Consider the following 22,330-nt stretch of genomic DNA (forward strand, 5'->3'; position numbering starts at 1 on the left):
CCTCTGTGGTGTCTGTGGATAAATATTTATCCTTTCAGCAGCCATTTTCTCTTCTTTTGCAGAATTCCTTGCTCACTTGCAGGGGCACCATTTTAGGAAATGTGATCTGATGTAGCATTATATGTATAGCAAAGAACTGTAGAATTAATGTTGTAAAACAGACACAAGACACAGTTTTCAAGATGGGTTCCAATATGTGTTTCTTCCAGAGTTAGGGTCCAATCTCTAACACTATTTTAATTTATTTTTAAATTTGATGTTAAGACAGAACTGTGAAGGATGGTTGCATTTTCCTTGGCCAAGTGTACTTTACTTAATCCAAGATTCTTCTTGGATAATTTTTGTCTTTGTTGTAACAAAGAAGAAACAAAATAATGTCTGAATTCCAAGGAAGTCACAGAAGAATGCTTTAGGGAGAGCTCGGAAATCCTCACAGGGAGTTACGAGTCTATGATAACTTTGGTTCTCAAGGATTCTCCCAATATTTGATATAGAACCTGATTTACAGTAGATACTCAGTCCATGTTTATTTGATGAATGAATGAATTGTTGCCATAACTAAAATGTCCCTGAGCCTGGACTGGACTATGACAGGAGAAAGCTTTGATTTTCTTTTGGGTTGGTTAACGGAGTCACACTGAATATACATAAAAAGCCATAAAAAGTGAGTGACTAATATACAAACATTTATATTTCAGTGTTAGGAAATATGGTAAGATTAGGAAAACAGTTAAGACAATGACTTGTACAGAATTAATAGTTCAAGCAATGAACATTTCGTGGATTACAGTTTAACAAGTTAAACATCACATAACATACATGTATGACAGACAGTGCTTCTGATTTTGATATTAACATACCATTGATTATACACATGAGAAATATTGCCATTTCAATTTGGGATTGTGAAATATATAATTTTTTTGCTAAGACATTTCAAATTACAACATATCCCAGGCAGCATGCAGGAAAAGTCATTTATTGTACATTTATTAGGACATACCTTGTAGTAAGCTTCCAGTTTTTGGTAGTTAGATTAAGAATATAGAAACCACTGAAGTGATAATGTGGTTGAAATCAGCAGTTGTATTTACTGACTGAGAGAGAGAGAGCATTTTTGGTAAAAAATAAAACTCTCAAAATTAATTCATTAGGAAAATGCACAGTGATCATAAACTCAATTCTTTAAAAATTGTTTTTCACAAGTAATTCTCATTTATTGGTGATACAGCAGCTGCAAGAAATCTGAATTCTGAGAGCTGGTTGTACAGAACAGCAGGAATTGATTCCTCTGTGGGCTCACATGATTACAACAAAGATGCTTCCCATTTGAAATCACATATTATAACAATGGTGCTATACAAACATCACAAATATTTGGTGTTTCAGAACTTAACAAATATTATGTTGTGGTTATTTCACAAAGAGACTAGATTAACAGGCAGTGTAAATCACATAGTTCTTAAGATTTTAAAAATACATTTTATACAATTGGCTTCTAATTTCTTACTAACATTTCATTTTGGTGTTTTTTTTTGTTTTGTTTTGTTTTGTTTTGTTTTTCTCTTTTGGTCTCATACATAGAGTCTTTAAAGAAACCATGAATATCTGGCTCATGCCAAGAAAGTCAATAAGATTGATGTTTTCCTAAAGGAATATGGCTGAGTTACGTTGAACCACATGGTCAATAAAGCAACATCGAACTTAGATTATTTTAAAAATGTAAATCAAATCTAATTATTTTAAAAGCAATTTGAACAAAACTATAAGAATCAAAAATTTTATTTACAAAACATCTGAATATAGTTTTTAAATGGCTAGGTCTTGCTAACTGCACACATTAAATGTCCTTGGTGTACATGGTCTGTTAGCCTCCCATCAACATTGTTAGCCCTCTGAGCTAACGTATGAGGTGGTTAAGAAGGAAAATGATTTGATGGTAATCTTGATTTGCTCAAGATACTTTAAAAGGAATGTATTTAATGTCTTCCATGTTAGACAAGATCTGTCAGTAATGTTGGTGCCTTTCATTTGAAAAGATTAGCTAAAATGCCCAAATGTAATTTAGCACAGTGGGAGAATTATAGGAAAATTATATTTTCTTTATGAAGTGCCTGGTAAATTTACCATCGGATGTTGGGTCAACTGCATAAAACTAGACAAGAACCCCAAGTCCTCTAAATCTCATTTCCAAGGTGTCTGTGTATTACCCTGGATTAAAAATATTTTCCTTGGTCCTTAGAAATACAAAATACTGATTTTTTTTTCAAAAGATAGAGGATGATAGAGTCGAGCATTTCTTACAATCACATTCATAACGAAAGCAGTTAATCTACATTTTACAGATCATTAAACAATTGTCTTTGGCAGAAGACTTTGTAAATAACTTCCCCCACTTTAACATTTCATGGAGGCCATTTCCCTTTTGGATGAAACCAACTGAATGCTCACTTGTTCACTGTTATAGGTTAATAGGAAAACACCACAGATATAAAAATATGTAAGTGTAGCACACATTCTTTTTGAAAATTATATTCAGCATGTATTGGTTCACTGATACTGGAAAAGAAACTATACACACACATTTCTAACAGTGTTGCTTAAGATCATAATTTTAACAATATGGTCAGCAAATACCTTAGAAATTTTTGTTCCCCACAAAATGTTAACACTGAAACACACTAAAAGGATCCACTGAAATATTTTTTATTATTTTACATGTGTTTTTCACAAAATGAGTAATATATGATGCATATGCCTTTACGTGTGTGTGTGTGTGTGTGTGTGTGTGTGTGTGTGTGTATGCTTAAAATGGTGAATGTTAGAGATTACATTCATTGGCATGAAAGCATAAAAACTGAAAAACTCAGTTAAGAATCCCAATGTATCACTGACACACCACTACTCGGGAATTTCAAAGTACGGTGAAGTTATTTAGAAAGTAGCTTTAGACATGTGAACATCAAGATGAGGGACATTAGAAATGCTAACTTCATTTTTTCAAGGAACATCTCCTCTCCATTTTGAACTCTCTTCTTTCCATTCTTTCTGTCTCTGTCTTTGAAGGTCATTTGTGATGGCTCCTTTAAACTGTGCACACAGGATGTGAACAGACTGTTCTTTTGGGTATGTGTGTCCAGTGCAGGAAATTCATTATCACCTCTTAGGCAGAGGGGGATTCTGGCACAGTGATCGGCCACCCTTTTCTTTATTATGAAATGTCTGTTGTGCTGGCTCAGAATGAGTTCAGTTTACTATCAAAAGTGTCCATCAAGCTTATTCAGTGGGAACAGGTCGCCATCATAACCATGAAAGGTGAGAAAGTCAAAATATGTTTTCTACCTGAATTCTTTCTTCTCCCCTGCCCCCACAGAACACCCACAGTGATACAGAGCAGTGTTGAGTGCAGCTATACGGTGTGTACAGTATGCTAGTTCCTTCTCTTGCATTTGTCTAGGAAGCTACAAATGTCTCCTCAATGTAAGCTTCCTGCTGTCTACAATGAATCAATGGAACCCAGGGAAGTCCCTGTTGCATTAACAGTTGTGCCAACTATTATTATTATGGCTTATTAGAAAAGTGTTGAATTGCACCACTGACATATGAAAATCACCATGAAGGGCTCTGAAAGGCAAAGCTGTTGGGAGATCAAAAATAATCACCTGTTACCTTCACCATCAAGACATTTTCAGTGTACCATCAATAAGGGTAGATAAGCTTTCTGAAATTGTGGGCTGTAACTTTGCCTTGGGCTTGAGAGTATAAAACAACTCACTGTGGACCACAAAGTTCTGGAAGGAGGTCAAGGCTCTGTATCTGAATCCTAGTCAATCTCATCCAGCCCCTCCCCCTGCAAAGGTGTACTTCCATCGCCAAAGCACCTTGCCATTGGTGATTGTTCTAAGCTTCTTCTTAGGGAGGCGTTAACATTGAGTGAAAGAGCATGCAAATGGAGATGGACACATGGTGGAGGCAGAGGAAGGAGGGACTGTGCTTTTGCAGGAGCTATTTGGTGAGCAGGGGTGTCAGAGAAAAATAGAACAATGCCGGGAAAGCCAATGAGGAAATGCTCTCAGAAACAGGAAACAGACACCCCAGCGCTCCAACTTTGACCAGTAGCAGGAAAGGAACACAGACTCTATAGAAAGGCAGGTGGAACATATTATGGTACAATTATGGTTATTCTTTTCTAGTAATCCCTGAAAACGAGCAGTCATTCTACAATATCTAACAAGGTTGGTTCCTTCTAAGGGAGACGTAGAGGTACAGTTTTAGCATTTTTCTCCAGGACTTTGTTATTGAGCTTCCTCTTTAGGCCTCTTTTTGCGAACTCTGAATTAGGAAGCATGAAAATACATAGAGATATTTTAAGTACCTGTACATGTGATATTTTCAGGTTAGATTTAAGGAAGCAAGTGCACACACACATAACACAGTCTTAAATGCCCTTTCCTAAGCCATTTGTGTAAGTCAAGTCACTTACTGGTTCTCTTCTCTCGTTCTGTACCAATTTCAAATGAACCTCAACAGGGCTCCCAGAGGTCTTGGGATGGATATCTACATTGTCTGTGGTTTCCAGATTCCATAAGCCATGGGAACTTTTGAAATTATCCTCTAAAACCAGTACTCATTTTAGCTCAGTCAGTCCGTACCCACTCTTCAAACCAGGGTAATGAAGAGAACTAAGTGCTGCCACACAATGGTTTAGCGTTAAGGCAAATGCTCCAGAGTAATCAATTAAGAGAAAGGTTTCCAAAGTCATGTCCTGTTGGTTTTTAAAAAGAACTAGACATTCTGATTGAAATCTGTCTGATTGGAGAGCCCGTCTTTTATCCAGTAAGAAATATTTGTAAGGATTAATTTTCCTTCAAATTATATTGTCAGCCCAAATGCTGGGCATTTCTGTCCATAAATCAAAATGTGTTGGGCCTAGATGGAACCTTCCATTTAAACTTTTAAGTGTTTCCTGTGAAGAAGCAGAATTAAACTGTGGGTGACATGAGTCTATCTTGACCACTTCAGAGCACTGGTTAGTTCTTAAACTTGAACATACACCAGAATCATTCCAAGGGCTTGTTAAAACCCACACTGCTGGACCCACTCCCAGAATTTCTGATTCATGGGGTCAGGGCTGAGCCTCAGGTGCAAGCAGAAAATTTGCATATTACCATATTTCACAGTTGTTGTTGATGCTGCTTTGCCAGGGACCGTGAATTAAGAATCCTTTTAGTACCTTATAAATCACCCAGGTCAGAACTTTTCTGTGTAGAATGTGAAAGTCAGTATTAGGTTTCCCCTCCCCATGGTCTTATCATGTAGATAATTCAATTGGTGCTAGTTTAATTATAGAGAATCTAGAGGTTCAGAAGTCTAAGTATCCTATCAACACATATAGCAAACCTGTAAGTGAAATATGACTCCAACTCATGCTCCAACCTTGACCTTCCTCTGAGGGGAATATGATTTTTTTTGTTATTCAACTTGAGTCCTTCTAAAGCTATTGGTGGAAGACTGCACAGCAAGCATATCAATCCTGTGGTCCTTGTTAGCCTTTGAGTTTGACATTCTTGCTGGACAGCTACTCCTTCAGAGTATTATTTTATAATGATACCATTGAACTTCTCTCTTGCTTCAAAGGGTGATATCCTTCCTATTACCCCAGGATAGTCCATAGCCGTATTTGTCCAGTTTCCTCACTTAACACAGACAAAGGTTTGTTGAGATTTTTCTAGTAAAACCCCTTTTAAAGTACCTCAGAGGCAAGAACCTACTACATCAAGGGCAAGAACATCAAGGGCAATGTACAACATTCACTTGAGGAGGAATTAGGTTGAACAAGCTGTCAGTACATGCCTTGCGGTTAGAGATTGCTATTTGTGTGGTTGAGCAAACAAAGAGCAGGTGGGATTGGCACAGGAGTTGAGGAAAAGGAGGGATGAGTTTGTGTGAACGAGCAACAGCCTGCGCAGAAGACAGGCTCTGTCTGGCCATGGGTTCTTTGCCTTAAACCAGCACTTCTGGATGATTGACAACGACCAGGATGGCTTAAGGCATTCATCTCTAGAAAACGCTATGGTGCTGATTTGTTGGTTTTTTTTTTTTAAAAAGGACAGAAAAACTACCTCTCCAATTTAGCATTTCCTATTTAAATATGAAATGGGGCTCCAATTCAAAATGAAGGAACTTATTGAAATATATAATGATGATGCCCACCGCAACTAAATAGCAGTTCTATATAAAGATTTATGAGAGGAGGAAAAGTCATTTTATCCTTATATAGAAGTCATAGAAATTATGATAGTTATAATAAAAATATCTATTTTAATGTTATCTCTCAAGAGGGAAGCTCCCAAGATCACTTTATTTGTTGTAATGCTGGGACTTTTTGTTTACCTTTCCCCCTGACAAATTTGGCTTTGTGCCTCAGAGCTCATAAAACTGGAATGTTTCACTGCTGAGATGTTGAAATGGTTTGGCCATTTTCAATGACATCCTAACTGGGATTCCTTCATAAGAAAGCTTACATTTGTTCCACTAAAACATTCTTTGTTTATAGAAGCAGAGTTCAACATGGTTGCTTTTGTGTTTTCTTTCCTTTTGCCATGGCAATATCTCCATCCTCTCGGTCATTTCTGCGACTGTGTGCAATTTCAGATCGCTAATGGGGCATCTGGCCTGTGGTAAACCAGATGATTGCTAGGGCTGGGGTTTAAGTCTTTTTGTGAAATCTTTTTGAGTAGTAGTCACTTTCTCCATAACAGGGGAAGTGTTTAAAAGACAGCTGAATCGATAGCAATGCAACTCTCTTTCCATCTTCCCTTAGAATGCTTGTAGCTTTAAACGTCTTTCTGCCCTGTCCTTTCTGCACATCCTGTTTGCATTCACACACTTTTAACTGCTGCGCTTTTCTGTCGGCCTCTTTCTCCTAAATTATTGTCATTAAGAACAAAGAGTGGAAAAGAAGAGGATTTCTCCTGGGAAACTGTGTGAAGTTCAACTCATTTAGAAGAATGGCGGTCTTAGCTTTATGGAGGTCGCTGATAGGGAACCCATTCCAAGCTTATTAAATGTGCTATTGTGGGCAACCCCCAAAGGGAGAAACTTCAATTCCTTTAGTGGAGGGCATATTATTATTTTTTTTGACTGCAGCACACAAAGCATTTATTTAAGCAAAACAAATCTTTAAATTCCTGCCAGACTTAGTGTGGTTGCATTGGCTTGATATTTGCACTGGTAATGAAGTGCTATAAAAGAAGGACTGGCTCACCACATAAAGCACCTTCAAGCCATACCCAGTGGATGATAACAGGGAGCCACGGATCATGCAAGGCCCAGTGGGTGCCGGAAAACGCAGCGACAGGCGATGTCTCTCCGTGTAATGACGAGCGAATTCAAGTCTAGCAAGAGCTAAAGACTCAACCCCCTAAAGCAATAACATATTGATTTTTTCACAAGAGGAAAGACTTAGGGTCTCCTCTCTGGTGACTCTTGGAGGTTAAAATGAAAAGAACACTGTATACCTCCACACTGGGATTGAGGCCGCTTCCTCCAGTGGGCTGTTAAACCCATGGCTTAATTTATCTCATTGGTGAAAGGCAGAATGTGAAGTTCTGGAAATTTCTATTTCTACTAAAAGCAAATTACTTGGTAGGTTTAAGAATGGCTCCATGAAGCAGTCTCGGATTGATAAAATGTCTCTAGACCAAAAATGGGAGGTTAATTTAATTAGCGTATCATAACCAGCCACTTCCTGACTAAATTCAGGGCTAGTGTTAGTTTTCTTGAAATTACTTTTGTCTTGAATCCCTAATGCTATCCTAGGGTGCCTGGTTTAATACTCTGCACAAAGTAAATGTTTGAGGTTTACAAAATTGGATGATTGAAAAAAAATGCAATAAACTCTCACACTTGATTTAAAAATTGCTCCACTGCCTTGACTGTGTAGATGTTTTTACAAGTTTTAATTGCATATAAAGTGAGTCAATGATCCTGGCAGACAGACTTGCTAAATTGACTAATTTTCAGCCCTCTTTGGTTGAACTTCTTTCAGGCTAATTTTCAAGTTGATGTTTATCTAGCTCCAGTATCCAGACCTGAACTTTAATTGATGAGCCCTGTCCAAACACTTTCAGCCCTTATGGATTTGCAGAGACTGTGCAGGAAGGTGAAGTGGCTTTTAAGGTCTTGCCTGCAAAGCAATGTCTGACTTTTGATTGATAGTTGGAGATATTTACTCAACTCTTTTTCCTGAGTTACTGTCACTTTAAAAAAAAAGGGGGGGGGAGGAGTACAGTGTTAATATGGAGACAATCAGAATGGTCTGTGTTACAAAGCTTTTGGAGCAACCAATGAGATACCTGTCCATTTCTCTTGTCTTCTTTTCCATAACAAGCTCTGGAATGGCTGTTTCTCCTGGGAGAATTAGAGGACAGATGGTGGAGCTTGGGCTATGGCAGTGTTCTACCACTGAATGAGGGCAAGGAAGTGTTCCCCATGGAACCAGGACAGATACACACTCACAGGGAAGAGCAGAGCATTGAGAGATCTTGTCAGAAGCCCTGTCCTCTGTAACCCAGGAAACTGTGCTGAACCCTCTTCATTTTTTCCAACGTTAAGAAGTACTTTGTCTGTTGCTTTAAAGAGGCCCAAACCAATTCTGGTTTCTTCACAAGACAAATCATGTCTTTGGGTAAAGTCGTTCTAGTACTACCTGTGGATCTCATTTCAGTCAGTGGAAGCTTCAAGCTTTGAAGAGAGTATGGATTGATTTAAAACGGCGACAAAGCAATTATTTTCAATTTATTAAGGAAATCTCTTTTAGAACTGGAGTATCAGAGCATTGTCCAAGAAGGAAAAAAAAATCCAAGTGTATATTTCTTGCTAGATCCAACCCACTTGGCTATGCTGCTTTCTCAGTGTTTTCAAAAACTGGTTCCATGGCAACCAGTTTGAAGATTCACTCTCCATGCAGGCAATAGCATGTGATTGAGCTGAAAGACTCTGTTTGGAAAGGTTTGAATCAAACAAAATAGCCTTGCTCAGAGCCAAAAAAAAAAAAAAAATGACTATAGGTGATATTCATATCAAGTGGGGGGGGGGGGGGAGACTTCTGGTATTGTTCCCATGTTCACAGACCATAGCTATCAGAGTGCGCAAGGGTGATGGTCTGGCTTGAGACCTAAGGTTGGCCCCATCTATTTTGTTTAGTTCTTGACCCTATCTATTAATTGAATGAATCATGATCTGTCTCCCTTGGGTGACTGCTTGCTTGCTTCTAGGTACTGCATGAATGGAATGGGGGAAGGGCAGTGTTGAGCACTGTTGTTAGGACATCCCATACTTCAATAACCCACTTGCATTTTCTTTATAGCTTTCAAAATTGCATTTTTTTTTGCTTCAGTTTGGTATTTAAATCATCTCTCTTTAGTTTGCACTTAAAGTTTAAAAGTTTAAACACCTTTTTTAAGTTGATGAGCAGAGAGGATAACTCTTTTCCTTTTGGCTTTCTCTCACCATCTGCAGTAGCTTCTGCAAGATGTGCACAGGGATTAAGTCAAAAGCAGGAAAAGGGGACTAGAGGCAGAGTTGCTGATGCTCATCGCTTCTACTGAGTCTTCTGCTTGTAGCTTCTATGGGTGCTAGACTCACTTCTCGACAAAATGAGCCAGTTGTTGGGAAAATTCCCAATCCATCTGCTGAGAAAGCTCTTTTTTTATTTTTTTTTAAAGTTAATCTATGCAGAATCTCAGAGAACAACCTGAGATTATCCAGAATATTTTAATAAGTGTATATTAACTGTAGCATCATTGGTTCCAAAGAAATATAGTTTCAAATTTCCTATAAGATTACCGATGACAGCAAAAACCTGTTCTTAGTTTTAGACTGAGACAGCAAAGAAATATTTTCTTGCACATTTTAATAGTTTTAGCTAATAAAAAAAACCCTTTGCTTTTCCGTGATGTTATCCTGCGCTTAGATCCAATACTAGAACATTTTTTATGAAATTGCAATAAAATAAAGTCCATTTTTTCAATAGTAAGTGTCCTAAGTGGGGTCCAATATGTAATGAGGCAGTTGGTTCAACAGGCTTAAGTGACTTGGCTTCAACCCCTCTCTACCCGCTCTTCATTCCTTGCCTTGGAGGAATCTCAGATACTAAATGGTTGAAAGGGGTAGTTTGCTTGTTTGCAAAATCTTGGCAGTTAAGTTGGTTCCGTTGAAAATATCCAAGCTAAACTACAACTAGTGGTGGTAGATGATCAGGTATTTTGGCGAAACTGGGTGGGACTCCTATTCCTTTTTTCCCAACATGCAAAATATATTTTTAGATAATGTTAGCTGATGTATGGGAGCTGGCCTGCTTGGTGCTGTTTCCATGGAAAAGACAAAATCTTATCCTTTTAATCCCCCATGATTTGACTGGAGAGGATATTTCCAACACCTTTGAAAAGACAGATAGGTAATTGGAAAAGTCAGAAAGGAGCCCTAATTGGTCCTAAAAACTTTCTATCAGAAATGCTTGCTAAATGAAGGAAAGAAAAATGAATTTCTTTCTCTTTAAAAGTTACTTATCTATTCTAGAAGGCTATCTCTAATGAACAGTATTCTAAGTAGTTTCAAACAACTTCGTATTTGCATCTTTTGCTAAAAAGAAAAATTCAGGAATGTGTTTTCGTCTCTCTTTTTCCATCTAAAAAAGAGATCTGATAAAAAGGAACAGTAACCTAACATGGGCTTTTAGGGCTGTCCTAGACACTCAAAAATGCAATTCTACAATAGTTACTTGACATACATTGCCTATTTTTGTATTTATGTTTGTATCTCCATGCTTGAGGGAGGGTGGGTTAGAGAAGATTTAATGCTGAAAACCTGGCTGAATCTCATAGAAATAATCTTCAAAGAAGCATTTCAAATCTTTTTTGTTGTTAGTTTTTACACCGGCTGAAGTGGCCATGTTTGGTAGAAGTTAGAAAACAATAGTTCTACTTGCTCTGAATGAAAAGGCTAGTGTTTCAGAAGCATTTTAGTTACTGATAGGTCTGTCTGGGATTTATTGTTTATTTGAGCCAGTCTCAAGCTCAATATCCCATCTTATGTATTATTTTAAATATATAAACAATAACATCAAAAATGGAATTAGCCATGTCCTGGCATCTCAGTTGGTTAGAGCATCATCCCAATATGCCAAGGTTACAGGTTTGATTCCTGATCAGGGCAAGTGCAGGAATCAAACAATGTGCATAAATAAGTGGAATAACAAATCAATGTTTCTCTCTCCTCTCTTTCCCTATCTTTCTAAAATCAATTAAAAGTGAAATCAGCTATTTATAAATGAAACTGTCAAGGTATTAAGTTATGAAATTTAGAAACTTCATGGCTTAAAAATTATTGAAGGCATTTTTATGAGGTCTGGTATATTTCACAAAATAACTTAGTAATATGAAAAAGTACATCAAAAGCACAGTTTTGGTTTTGGCAATAACAACAAAAAATTATGTAAACCCAGCTTAGTTTTTAATGTAAAAATCAGAGAATAAAAGTTTATGTTTTACTGTGTTGGTAGAAACTGGGACTCCATATTCCTTAATGGGAATGACTTTTAAGTATCTTAGACAAGGATATTCTGTGATGAGACACTGATGCATTTTCTTTTTGCTAATTCTCTCATTTTTAAATATGTTCTTGATAAACGCATAGATAATTCTCACTCAAATCAAACACATACTAGATAATTCTCACCCAAATCATTATTTTACCATATTACTCAATTACATGAGCATTATGAGAATGTGAAATCTTGAAATATTTCTACTTGGGAGTATTTCCAAAGTTTAGTGTTAAGATGAGTATAAAAAGGTAGAAAGGAAACTATAGAGAAATTTATTTTCATCAAAACTAGACATGTGGGTCATATAACTTTTAAATATTTATGTAACTTACATAGTTTCTTTTTTAGGTGAAATATTTTGAAAAGTGGTTATATATTTAGTTATTTAATAGAATCGTTCCTTTCCACTTGGAAAGAATGGGAACTTCACATTAGAACATGGGTCATTGTAATCACATTTTTAGGAAAATCTCATTAGAGAATTTATCTATTGTCCTATCATGTGGCTTCCAGGGGCCTAATATAGTAATATTGTAATAACTATGTAAGGTGCCAGTTGGGCACTGGAAGTATCAGGGGGAACTTTTTTTAAAGTATATGATTATCTAACCATTGTGCTGTGCACCTAATACAAAATAATTTGAATATATGAACAGTTGTTTACAAGTAATTTTAACAACTGAAAATACTTCTGTAAATTAAAAGTGGGTTGTTCCAACTTGGGAATATAAGGAAAAGGTCTTGGAAAATCTTCTAGGTGAATAAATAATTTCTAATACAGAGGGGCTATAAATCAATTTTCCCCAATAAACTCTTAAATTTGGCTCCATGGCTTTGTCTGTTGTCCACAAAGGAAGAGTGCTAGGCTCTACATTAATTGTCAGAATTGACTCAGTAACATTGAAGGTCACCAATTTCTCTTTTGGTATGTTTGATTATCAATGTGAATTTTCCTCTTTGGTATATAGAGAAGTGTTTGATCCACTCCTATTTCTTGGAATCATTTTTTTTTTCTGTGTTTACTTCATTTTTGAAGATGTACGTGAGGGTCCTTATCCCCAATCCATACCCACATATATTGATAGAAATGGCGAGATAGATGGCCTGAAACATGGGGAAATGTTGGCTTTATTCTTTGCAGCAATCAGTTGTAGTGTGTAGCTGTAGAGTATACTCAGTCACTAGATCATAGCATATTATTTCTATAAATGACAGTTTTCTAGGTGGAATGTCACTATATTGAATTTTTCCTGTGACAGATTCACTCAGAAAAACATGTCCATGGACTTTTCCCCATTGTTGAGAGGTAAGAGTGAGCATTAGTAAGGATAATGAATATAATGCAAGCAGCTATTGAAAATTTACAAAGGTCGGAAACAGGGAAAAGAAAGATTAAGATTGCATATTCCCCAGGGGACACTTCTTTGGATCTTTGGAAAAGGACAGGACTGCATGATTCCAAAAAAACGTGAAGAGGTTAAGCATCTGTGAAGCACAGCAATGATTACATACAGATAGACTAGGCGATTCTGGGCAGTCAAGCCTTCCTGCAAAGACAGATTTAACTAAACAGTCAGATTGCTGTTTGAAGTAATGATTTTTCCTAAAATTAATAAAATAATTTATGCAATGACCACTGATTTAAATGTTCCATAAGAAGGGATTTGTAAATCAGAGGCCCTTTGACCAACCTGAAAACTGGGAGAGCCTCTGAGAGCACCTTTTCTGACATTGTGGCAGGCAGGGAAGAAGTCACAGAAAGCTAGATACTCACCATGGCTGTTGGCTGGAAAGCAGGCACACTCTGTCCCTCGGGAAACCCACCTCTCAGTGGTTGCTCCTTCTATAGATAACGTTCTCTGCTTCGGGAGGTGATTAACGATGGCCTAATTAAGTGCCAAAAATGAAATATCTACCTTACAATTGTTTCACCTTCTTGTGTTATCCTTGCTGGTAAAAATAGGACCAAAAGGACCACTCTACACTTGAAATCTGGTGGGTGGAAGACAGTGAATGTGGACAGAAGTGATGAGGACATAATGCTTAAAAGGAGCAGAAGTGCAATCCATTACCCCAAATTTGTAGGTAGATGAGAATGAAAGCCGATGAAGCCACTCATAACATCTTTCTTTTTCTGTAAGATGAGCATGATTTTAGGCATACATACTTTACTCCTTTACCAATTAAAGTAGATTTTTACCAATGGCAAGAATGCTTTGACCCAGTGAAGTGATTACTACAACAATTGGGGAAGCAACTAGTTACACATTTCTGGTGATCAATTTTATTGGGATTGATTGATTTGATATAATGCTCCATATCTAAAAAAAGATCTGATGTATAACTGTTTGGGAGCTTATGTTCTTAGATGCCAAACGGATGTAGATAAAATGGTACTAACTAATGTAAGAAAACAATTAGTGAAATGGAAAATTGTCTAGCATTTATCTCAACACTGTCCAACAATATTCTGATGCTGTGCTCTCTTGGGAGGTTAAAAAGGAAACACTGAATAACCAAAGAGTTGACATTTGCAAGAATTGAACACTAGTATATCTATTTTCTTTCATTTGGATGAGGATACCACTTGCACAATAATACCTTTTGGGTTTTTATTTCTTTAAAACATGAAAACAAAAAAATGAAGTAGATGACAATGAGAAGGCAAACATTCCATACAGAATATGCTGTATAACTAGTGATTAAGTCAGAATTAGAAACTTTATTTCTCTGTGTCAATAACGTGTACCATGTATAAGGAACAGCACAATGAGTGCGTTTTCCCCTAAAGCTGTGCACAATACACACAAAATAAAATAATCAAACAAAATAAGATAATTTTACACAACTATAATTATTAATGAACCCTGAACAACCAGCATCATATCCCTAAAACATAAAAATTTAAAAAGCAAACAAACCCAAAAGCTTTGAGATTGACTAATGGCAAGAATTTCTCAAAAGTCTTCTGTAACAATTTGCTAAGGGCTTCTTGACATTCTAAATATGGCTCAAAATAGGTGCAAAATATTTCTAATGTTGAAACAACTCAATGTCCCTTGATAATATTTACCTGGTGTTTGTAGGCTACTTTTCCATTTAGTAAATCTTAAAAAAAATGTGTGTGTAGGGGGGTAGGGGATTAACATGTGCCCCCAAAGGAGTTAGGCCACCAGTGTGCTAGGCCAAGACAGGTTGGGGTGAGTCTCTAAGAGAGAAGAATTGTAGAGGTACAGGGCATAGAAAAGTATCGTTATCAAGCCAAGATACAAACTGGGATTAACTGGGCATTCTCTGGGACATGGAACATAGCATGATTGCCTTTCTTGGTTTAAGATGAGTTTAAGATGTCCTATCTGTAAGATTGGCCAAGGACATCGAGGATGTTTTTCCTAAGCTATGTTTTATACTCTCTTAATTAAAAAAACAAACAAACAAATTTAGGTATTTGAATGCTTGTATTTGCACAATTTCAATGTGTTAGTTTTAAAGTTTCATAATCGTTTTTTTCTTGCAATAGAAATCTGTTTCTATGTGGCTGAGTTGACTTTGACTCATGGAAAGAGCAATCACATTAACTGCGAGAGCCCCCCGAGGGCCAGGATCTGGGCTGTTTTGTTCATGCTCTAGTCCCCAGGTGGTGGCATGGTTCCTGGCATACTCAGTGGGTCCCCAGCATTTAATTATTCATCCAGCCACCAAATCTTTATCTAAATGATGAATGACCATGATCACTGAGTAGAAAAAGAGAAAACAGCTCAACATTTTTTATGTCTTCAGTATCTTTGAATCAGTACAGAGGGCTAGGGGTGTCTCCATCCTGGGAATCTTTATAGACAGAGAAGTCTCTAAGAGGGGGCCAGCGTCGTTCCATTTTTCCTTATTAGTGGACTCACTACTTTGGAATGTGGATTTCGCCACGCTCTTTGGTATTTGGAAATAGAAAGAGCCATTCCCTTTCCAGGGAATAAAAAAACCTCCCAGTGCAGCCCTGCTGGGAGGCACTCATCTTCTCCTTGAACTGCTTACCCCTCAGTTGTAAGTAGAGGAGACTCACTTGCAAAGACCCATTGGTCAGCCTGACCTCTTTCCTACTCAGGAGCTGCAGGTACAATCAAAGGGGTCTGGGTGGTGAAAGAAACAGGGCTCAAAATAGCCTTTATATAAAAAAAATAAAACGAACAAACCAGCACTATCTACCATCTGTGCCAGACAGAGCAGATGTGAAATAAATACTTCAGGGACAGGGCGCTGTGAAAACGGAGGCTCTCAAAGCCCAGGCATGCCTCCTGCATCCACTTCTCCACACCCTTCTCCTTGGCCTTCCTGAACCAACACGCGGTTTTCTAGAGGCCTCTGGCAGGCTCCACATGGCTACTATTCCATGAAGATGCTTTGTAGTTTGCCTGCGGTCCTCTCCATTGCTCTCACGTCCCACGTGACAGTTATTGCTTCTTCTTCTTCGAAAAAAAAAGACTGTGCAGTTCCATGAACAATAAGCCATTTTCTCCTTGTCTCCCTAGTCATGAACTCAATAACAACACAAACGTTACAGGTGAAAAGAAAGCTCACGTATGTCTTTCAATGTCCAATTAACGTTGCTCAATGGGAGAACAGTGTATGCTATGCTCTACTATATACAGATAACGTTTTGTTTTGTTTTTCGTCCATGCACTGCGTAACAAGTATCACAACAACATTCCCAAACAGGCACATGAAGGAGGAGCGAATGTTCAGTCATGACTGGAACAGCACTGTGTAAGCCATGGATGCTTTGGAAAAGAAAACCAACAGATGATCCATCCCAGGCAACGGCAACATGGGACACAGATTGATGCGAATGGAAAAGGATGATGTGAGTTTCGAATGGAGTTGTTCTTCCTGTTTGCGGGAGGAGGGGCTGGGGGACCTGGGGAGATAGCTGGGCTGGAACACCAGAAGGGCCTTGCTAATGACAATCCAGAGCTAAAGGGAGAAGTAGTAAAGGATTTTGTGTGTTTCCGGGGATCTAGGCACGACAGTCTTCCTGTACCTGTTGATCAAGGGTGCCAGGCAGCATATCTTTAAATGTCAGATGGCACCTGGAACCATCCCAGCTCCCACGCTTCTTCTCAGAGGCAGCTTCACCTCTGCTCACGGTCCAGAGCTGAGCTGGGGTTGAGTAACATGGTGAAGACGGGCTGCTTCCTTCTTCCGTGCCCATATCCCTTCTGAATCCAAAATAACTTGTAAAGCGTTGGGGGAACGGGAGAGTCATCCTAATGGCTTAAATGTTGACCAAATTCCATTTGCATTTAGATTGGTCATCACCTCCCACAAGAGAAGCAAGAACCCCGATCTTCCCAACAAAACAGAATAGAAGGCAGACACCGACCACCTCCCAACCCTCACTGAAAAGTGGTCAAAACAGAAAACAAAGCAAAGGCTTAAGGATTTAGGAACCTGGAGAGGACACAGCCCTCCGAGGCCGAGCTGCCCCCGCCTCCACGCCTTGTTCCATGTGACGATGCCCCTGGGAATGGGAGGTGATGGTTTCTCACTTCAGCCCTAGTCAGTATGCTCTTGAAGCTGGATTCCATCAGCAGGTAAGAGAACATGACAAATGTCAGTTTCCTCTGTTCATTGTACATATTTTTTATGTATATATGTATATATATATTTATAAATTTACTATAACTGATTGTTCCTTCAGAAGCCTTTTATGTGGCAGTAGGCCTCCAGGGAGGAGAAGAAAATGTACAAGAGCCACAGGAGCACAAAGAGGGATGACGTGAGGAGCTTGGCAGTCCGGGGCCCACCCAGCTCACCTCCGATCTCCGGCCTCCGCCGATACAGCAGCACCCCCACATTGATGAAAGCAAAAATGGTGAAGAGAGTGACGGAGAAAGCCAGCGTGCCGGGGGACACTTTGAACTGTTCCCCATTGGCCGCGTGGTAGATGGCTGCGATGGACCAGGCCACGCCGATTCCCAGGAAGACATTGACCGCGTTGCTGCCGGTGACGTTACCGATGGATGCGTCTGCGTACTGGTCCTGGGTAGCTGCCACTTTGCTTGCAAAGGTGTCTGTAGAGGGAGAACAGAGAGGCAATGACACTCAGCCTTTTTAAGGCGTCTGTGGAGTGCGGGAAGCTTCGGCTGCGTACTCTAAAATCAACCCCCCTTGGCAACCGGGCTGTGATCTTCTCTGGAGGCCCCGTGGTGTGGACAGAACAGGATCCAGGACTCAAGGATGCAGTGCCAGGTGAGCTTGGTCAAGTTCTTGACCACAGATGCCACAGCTCGTTGTGATACTGAACTTACAGGGCAGCATTTCTCAGCACGGTCATGGCCCAGGTTCTAGGTCACTCAAGTTTTAAAACGGCTGCTCAAGGTATTACTAAAAGGTACTTTATTGTTAGCTCTAGTTTACAGATGAGAAAGTTAAGGGTTCAGGAGATATTTGTAAAGGTTCAAGAGAAAGTTACTGAAACAACAAATAATAATGATGGCTGGCATTTACCCAGAGCCTTGTGAATACAGGAGCAAACTCTATTTTACTGCATTGATATTGATAATTCTATGGGTGGAGGAAACTTTATACGTGAGGATGCTAGGCTTAGAGATGCTCAATTTCTTTTCTAGACGATTGCCGACTTACTGATATCAAAGTCCTTTCAGCTACCTTTGCAAAATACCTTGCACACACACTAGTTTTATAGTAGACTAGAGGCCCGATGCACGAAATTCATGCAAGAACAGGTCTTCCCCGCCCCCCCACCCCAGTGGCCGGCTCTGGCTTCCCTCTGGCACCAGGGACCCGGGCTTCCCTTGCCGCCTCAGCTTCATCCAGACAATATCCGGAAGGATGTCTGAAAGGACGTCCTGTATAATTAGTGTATTATGTTTTTTATTATTATAGATGTTAACTGTCAAATTGAATTCAGATTTTCAAAGCCAGCCATGGAAGGTGTGACATTACCACAAGGGATCTCTGGTCCTCTTGAGATCCCAGTGTGCTCTGAGCAAGTAGTTGTGTGATCTCTGGGCTACTTTCTCTCCTTGATGGCTATTCTCTTGCCACCATCCTTCAGTAAATCTCCAAATGGGGATGACACATGGAGCATCTAAGTTCAGATCAGCCTGTAGACTCTTGTGCTTTCCAAAGAGCGGGAAGGTCATTGAGGCTGCTGGAAGTGCAGTGTCACATTCTCTCTAAAAGGAAACTGGTTGGCCTGGGGGCTCATCTCACCGACTGGGACCCGTTTGTGATGGAAAGCAAGTTCCAATTGCTATTTTGCAAAGAAGCAAGTTCTCTGTGCTTATATGCATATTATATGTTTATTCTCATTCAAAACCTCCTAGTCCAGTGGTTGGCAAATGCATTAGTCAACAGAGCCAAATATCAACTGTACAATGATTGAAATTTCTTTTGAGAGCCAAATCTTTTAAACTTAAACTTCTTCTAATTCCACTTCTTCAAAATAGGCCCAGGCCTTGGTATTTTATGAAAGGGCCACACTCAAGGGGCCAAAGAGCCCCATGTGGCTCTCGAGCTGCAGTTTGCAGAACGGTCCTAGTCTATGGAATGGATGTTGGTATTCCTTATTTACATTTTGAGAAATGCCACTGAACTGGATGTTGGTCAATAGAACAAAGGTTTTTAAGACAAATCTGTTTGATTTCAGAGCCCAGTCTCTCCACGCCACACCCCCCTCTGGGGAGTCTAAATTCTTCGCTTGGTCTTTTTCACTGATGAACTTGGAAACAGGTTCTCACAAATTGTCCTCTCCTCTGCTAGGGAATGAAGAAGGTGGGGCAGGCTGCTACCCCCCTGCAGGTATTTGCTGCTTTGTATTCAGATCCCAGCTGCAGCCCCACCAGGACCACTGCGGAGGCCAGTGAGTGGAAGCCAAGCCAGGCTCTCCAGCACTCACTCTGCAGAGTTATCAGAGCTGCTTCAGGTGAAGTTGTTCTGATTTTTTTTCTTGTTCAAGGATAGATAGCTGAGCAAGGAAAGTAAGGGAACAGAGGCCAAGGCGGGAGAAAGCAGCTTACAGCTCAGCCTCTGCGAAGATACCTGAGATGTTTATTCTGTGCTGATGTGGTGAACAGATGGCACCTTAGGGTGGGGGCATTCCCTCCCATGCTGCAGGGGTAGGCGACCTGGCACTTCCACAGCACACACCTGCTTAGGCCCGCGGTGCATGGCACTCCTCTCTACGCAGACACCTTAGCTTCCTGAGTGCCAATGCCAGAAGGGCATGAGGTATAGAATGAAAGGTTGCTGGGTCCTTAAACACCCACACCAGCCATTTTCCCTGCAATGGAGGACCCGCTTGGGCCTGTAGAGGGTTTCTCTCCCTCAAGCCATTTTTCAATAGCTTATTGTGAATATCACATGAGAATTCTTGTGATAATACTTTCCTGCTTGCAAATGCCTTTCTCTGGATTCCCTAAAAGGTCAGTAGCCAAAGTGACTACCTTGAAACATACATAAAACAAATTTGGAACCTCTTTTTATAAAACCAGTCCGGCTGGTTTTATTTTCCTATGTCTTATTTTATTTACACATCAGGACTTTTATCTGTTTTCAGTTCAAAAGCCATGCAAAAAAAAAAGAAATAAGAAATACATGCCAATGCAAACCATTAACTTTAGCTCCACCACAGACAACTTTGTTTTCCAAATGAAGTATAATGAAATCTCCCCAAATTACCACCTATCCCTGCTTAGTGCATAGAGGAACCCATCACACACCATATGCTGGGGACTGCCCTGAATGCTAGGCCCATAGTTGCTTATGGCTGAACAAGGCAAACACCATTCCCCAAAGTAAAACCTGAGAAATAACTGCTGCCATGGTTTCAGAGGGGTTGTGATATTTTGAATTAGGCCTATTAAATATAAACATGTATAAATCGGATTTCCACAAACTAAGTTGTGTGTGTGTATCCCAAAAAACACACTTTAAATAATTGTAAAGGTAGTGATATTTGAAAATGAAATGTATTTAATTGTGCTGTTAGTGTATATATTTCTTGCAAGTATGCTCCAGGCCAGATTTCTAATTTTTGCTTTTAACTGCCATTTTGAATTCTAATCAATTTTAGATTAGTTGCATAGTCCTGCTTCCTTTGTACCCATGACTACAAATCAAGAGCAGGGAAGATATGTTTGGGAGGCAGTATAGTTGGAATTAAACAATATATCATTTCACAGAGTCAGGAGAGAACAACTGTTCTCTGTAGACCTGTCTCAAGTTCACTATCTATAATCTTGGCCAAATCATCTGGTTGGTATGCAGGAATATGTCAACACGCTTTTTTTTTCCTCCAGAAAAAAAAATTACCTGAATTCCTCAAACTCTATAGCTACATATAGACAAAGCCTTAAACACCTTATAGTCCTGCAGGTGACACATTTATGGATTATCTAGAGCAAGGGTTTCACCCCAAATGATTTATTCTTGACTCTTAGCTGTTAATTCTCAAGTTATTTGTGCTCAGGAACCCATGGACTGACTTTACCTGATGGAGGCATGCTCGCCTCTCCCAGCCTCAGTGATTACTGACTGTGAGAGACAGAGTAGAGGATACAGAGCTTCATGGTGCAGTAGTGAGAAGGCTCATCAAGGAGACACTCTTAACTCTTCTAACTATGGTATTTGTATGTTCTTGGGCAAGACACTTCACTTGTTTAGGTTCTGGTTTCCACATCTGGTATTTAGACCAGAACATCTGTCAGATTTTCCATAGCTTTACTGTTTTTTTTCTGTAACTTGTGCAGTACCCAAACTCGATTCACAAGTATGATCTGGGTGTGGGAGTTTGTCCATGACAATCTTGCTTCATTAGAATGGACTAATGCTAATATCTTCTCCTTTTAAAAAAATAAATGACCTAAATGAAATATTTGAAGATCCTAGGAAGAAAGTTCTCTAGACCTGAAGATGCTGAATTTGTTGCAGTATTAGGACATTAAACAAAGCACAGAGCCAAGTACCCTTTAAAAATAGGTAAGAAATGTTGGCAAAATTATTTACTTCAAACCTATTGGCTAGCCATCCAATGGAATAAATGATAGCAGCGATGACCATGTTTCAAACACTGTGTGTAATGCCAATTAAGTTAGCATTGGAAATACTGGCAGAGCCTAGCTGAAAAAATGATTTGGGGTTCTATCCTCAATCAGACTCTCTGCATATCCCTGTATCTTTTTCCTAATTTTAACTTGTGACTCTAGGTTCTTATTTACATGTAGGTTTGAGGACCAAGTTCTATGGCAAACATGTTAAACTCGTGGCCTGCAGGCCATATGTCTTGTTTATTTGGCCCGTGTTAGCTTTTGAGTTTGACATGCTTGCTCAGTGGTTCTCAACCTTTCTAATGCCGCGATCCTTTAATACAGTTCCTCATGTTGTGGTGACCCCCAATCATAAAATTATTTTTGTTGCTACTTCATAACTAATTTTGCTACTGTTATGAATCGTGATGTAAATATGTGTTTTTCGATGGCATAGGCTCTTCAGCAGTGGTTCTCAACATGTAGGTCGCTACAATATTTCAGTTATGAAGTAGCAACGAAAATAATTTTATTGAGGAATGTATTAAAGGGTCACGGCATTAGAAAGGTTGAGGACCATTGCGGAGTCTAAGGCATGGAAATAGAGGCTATGCTCCAACAGCCCACAGTTTTTTGGGGGGAGCCTTTCTGAGAGGAATAGATCTTTGAGTCCCAGGGA

General features: G+C 39.3%; 1 protein-coding gene across 22 annotated transcripts in view; it reads right to left on the bottom strand.

The window, feature by feature from the left end:
- Positions 1–665: 665 nt before the first annotated feature.
- Positions 666–22,330, bottom strand: part of SLC8A1 (solute carrier family 8 member A1) — a 307,087-nt gene continuing 285,422 nt past the window's right edge. For all 22 annotated transcript variants that reach the window (XM_045580686.1, XM_045580677.1, XM_045580675.1 and 19 more), the window contains one exon: positions 666–17,673. In XM_045580686.1, coding sequence (XP_045436642.1) covers positions 17,297–17,673 — 377 coding nt within the window. In that variant the 3' untranslated portion in view covers positions 666–17,296. The remainder of the gene's footprint in view (positions 17,674–22,330) is intronic.

The sequence above is a fragment of the Pipistrellus kuhlii genome, unplaced genomic scaffold, assembly GCF_014108245.1.
Source record: "Pipistrellus kuhlii isolate mPipKuh1 unplaced genomic scaffold, mPipKuh1.p scaffold_m20_p_13, whole genome shotgun sequence".
Classification (NCBI taxonomy): Eukaryota; Metazoa; Chordata; class Mammalia; order Chiroptera; family Vespertilionidae; genus Pipistrellus; species Pipistrellus kuhlii.